This window comes from Salmo salar, chromosome 04, assembly GCF_965601325.2.
Source record: "Salmo salar chromosome 04, fSalSal1, whole genome shotgun sequence".
Taxonomy (NCBI): domain Eukaryota; kingdom Metazoa; phylum Chordata; class Actinopteri; order Salmoniformes; family Salmonidae; genus Salmo; species Salmo salar.
This window is the reverse complement of record NC_138294.1, coordinates 65017121-65019906: the sequence shown is the minus strand read 5'-3', so window position 1 is coordinate 65019906 and position 2786 is coordinate 65017121. Positions and strand designations below refer to the sequence as shown.

Here is a 2786-nt window from a genome sequence, read left to right as displayed (position 1 = left end):
ATGGAAATAACACGACCAAGTGACAGAGGAGTAACCAACCCATACTACTTTGAGGCACCATCTGGTGATCGTGTTACACTTTCTCTCTGCGCTTGTGTGTGTGTTTGTTTTGCATGCAATGTTCAATATCTATGTAGGCTCAATTAGGAATTTACACACCCAGATAACTGTTACATATGTTAGTCATATTTCTGCTGTTGGGAATATGTTATGCAGAAAAATATGTTGGTAGGACAAGGCTATATAGGTTTGTACACATGGAAGTCAGTTATGTTTACTATAGGTTGAGGCAATACAAATGTGATGACTAAAACAGCCAACTGTTACTATAATTTTGACAACTAGACTTAATGATTATACAAATGACAAAAACGTGACTAAGACAATATTCTAGTCAAAATGACTAAATCTAGAAGACGGCCAAAATAAACACAGCCTCCACATTACAACTAATACTACCTGTATAACTTAAAGACAGTACAGTATTCAATAATTATTCTAACCTTTACCAAAATCAAGTGTATTTTAGGTTAATGAAGGTCAATGGCATATGAAATTAGCATAATAGGTGGTCCGTGACAATGACATAATACAAAAACCATACAGGAGACAGCATTTCGCTCAATGGCTGCAACACAAGGCAATATGCATAACATTATCCTGAAAGAAATTAAGGCATCTGAATTTCCCTTGTGAGTTCTAGTCCATCTTTTTGTCCTTGACCTCCTCATCATCCGTGTACTCTGTGGGTTCTTCTCCAGGTTTCAGAAGCTTCCCAACGTAGTCATACTTTTCTGTGAAAGGAAAGTTTAAATAAAAAAAATACTCCCATGTGTGGGTTTAAATTTAAAGCAGTTATTCAATGTAATGTAGATGAAAGTGTATCTAACAGATTAATTTGATGCAAAGTAGTATTACGTTATCCCCTGACATGGTACCATATTTTTGTTTGTTATGTAGCCAACTCTTCTATCGTTGCCAAGTCATACAAGAGGAACACAAAAGTTGACTTACGCACAAAAAGACTGGACCACTACAAGACAAGTTATTCCCTGAGGCACATAAACATACATTTTAAACACCAATAGTTCTAAGAGTCATCAAAGCTGTTTGATGCATCAACAACTTGCACTGTTGAGTGGATAGTGGGTGCGTGTGATGTTCACTGGAAGGGGTCCATTTCCCTAAAGGTAGAAGTTAAAAATACAGTATCTGAACGTAGATCAGTGTTTTGTAGCAACTACTACCAACTCCTGCATCAACTCACGAGTGAACTGGGTCTCCCATTCATTGAGGCTTTCCTGTTGCATGGCGTTGAGGTCCAAGAGGTCGTCGTGGGTCTCTTTCAGAGCCTCCTTCTCCAGACAGAAGGTGGCCAGGCCCCTGGAGGCATCTTTACCAGCAAACACTCCATAGGGACCCTCTGGAAAACATCACACAGAGATTGATTTGAAATTCAGCTAAATATTTTAGAAACTAAAATGTGATTGTGAAGACAGAAAATATTTATCTGCTAATTAAATTCCACATGCTCTCCAACAGAGATACAGTAACTTACTGTAGTCTGGTGGCTTCAAAGATAAGCACCCCTAACAACAAGTCCTCTATTCTAAATGTTGAGAGACTGACAGAAGGTACAGACTGAATCCTTGAAATAAGAGCTAATACTGCTCTACAACATTCCTCAACAATACTTTTTTTGTGCAACCATATGGTCTTGCTGAATTGAACATTCAACCTTAGCGCAAGGCATTCACCTGTTGTCAACCTTTATTTTTGAAATAGCATGAAGGCAACAAGCACACACCTCAATACAGACTGAGAAGATATGCAATTTCTATACATTTTAAGGAAGGGTGTTCGTGTTCTTCGGGGGTTGTGTGACAGTGCAGGATCAATCAGCTTGGTGAGAGGTTACATGCCATTGCGCCAACTCCGCAGAACACGCCGTTTCGCGTGTTGTGAAATTCGATTGCGGGTGATTCATAAAGAAGGGGGTGTGGCGTTTTAGATGGTCGTAGTTCCAATGCCACAACTTCGAAATAAAACAAATATATACACATAATTCAATAGACAAAGTAACAAGTCGAAGAACAAAACTGACTGACCAGCAAGCCAGTTGGCTACGGTTGCGCCAACCATTCATTTGAGCAGAAATAGCTGGTGTTGCGCCTACAACTTATTTTACCTGGCCCGTAGAATGTCTTTCCTCTGGTAACATCGAACACCTTTGAATTGACAGCCATAAGAATTCTTGGATTTTGCAGGCCATCGTACGGTTGTAGCTCCGCTAACGTGAAATCTCTTTTCTTGAGTTTAGGCAGAGTTTCCTCAACCTCGTCCATATCTGCAGGCGTGTCTCGGCGGAAGATTTTGTACAAAAGAAATATGCAGAGGGCAAGCAGACTCAAATTCAACGGAGACGTTAACATTTCCTGTAAAACTCCTGGAGTAGTTTCATCTGCTCCCTTTGTATCAGCCATGTTTATCACTGTAAGCTTCTTCTTCTTTGGTATCTTCTTCGATGGGGTTAACGGCGATTGCCGCCACCATCTGGACGGGGTATTGAATAAGAAACTTAAAAAAAAACATCGGGAAAGGGGGAAAACGTCATCATAAAAAACAATACACGTCAACTATTTTTGTATGTTTAAAAAAATAAAAAATAATCATACTTCTTCAATCACAGTCCACTCTAAAATATATCCCTACACATGCTCAGGGGCCTGTGATGGGGCTACATTCACAGCCTCGGCTGTGAAATCACAGACCCAAAAAATATTCAG

General features: G+C 39.7%; 1 protein-coding gene across 1 annotated transcript; it reads right to left on the bottom strand.

The window, feature by feature from the left end:
• Positions 1-244: 244 nt before the first annotated feature.
• On the bottom strand, positions 245-2521 carry LOC106603476 (membrane-associated progesterone receptor component 1). Its single transcript, XM_014197218.3, has 3 exons — positions 2189-2521; positions 1268-1423; positions 245-794 (listed from the first exon to the last, which is right to left on the bottom strand). The coding sequence occupies exons 1-3, from the start codon at positions 2481-2483 to the stop codon at positions 700-702; spliced, it is 546 nt and encodes a 181-aa protein (XP_014052693.1). The 5' UTR covers positions 2484-2521; the 3' UTR covers positions 245-699.
• Between the last annotated feature and the right edge of the window lie 265 nt (positions 2522-2786).

Coding starts and splice junctions, on each gene's coding strand:
- LOC106603476 (XM_014197218.3), bottom strand. CDS start 2,483: ATGGCTGATACAAAGGGAGCAGATGAAACTACTCCAGGAGTTTTACAG. Junction 1,424..2,188: donor AAAGACATTCTACGGGCCAG/GTAAAATAAGTT, acceptor GATGTTTTCCAG/AGGGTCCCTATGGAGTGTTT. Junction 795..1,267: donor ATGGGAGACCCAGTTCACTC/GTGAGTTGATGC, acceptor TTCCTTTCACAG/AAAAGTATGACTACGTTGGG.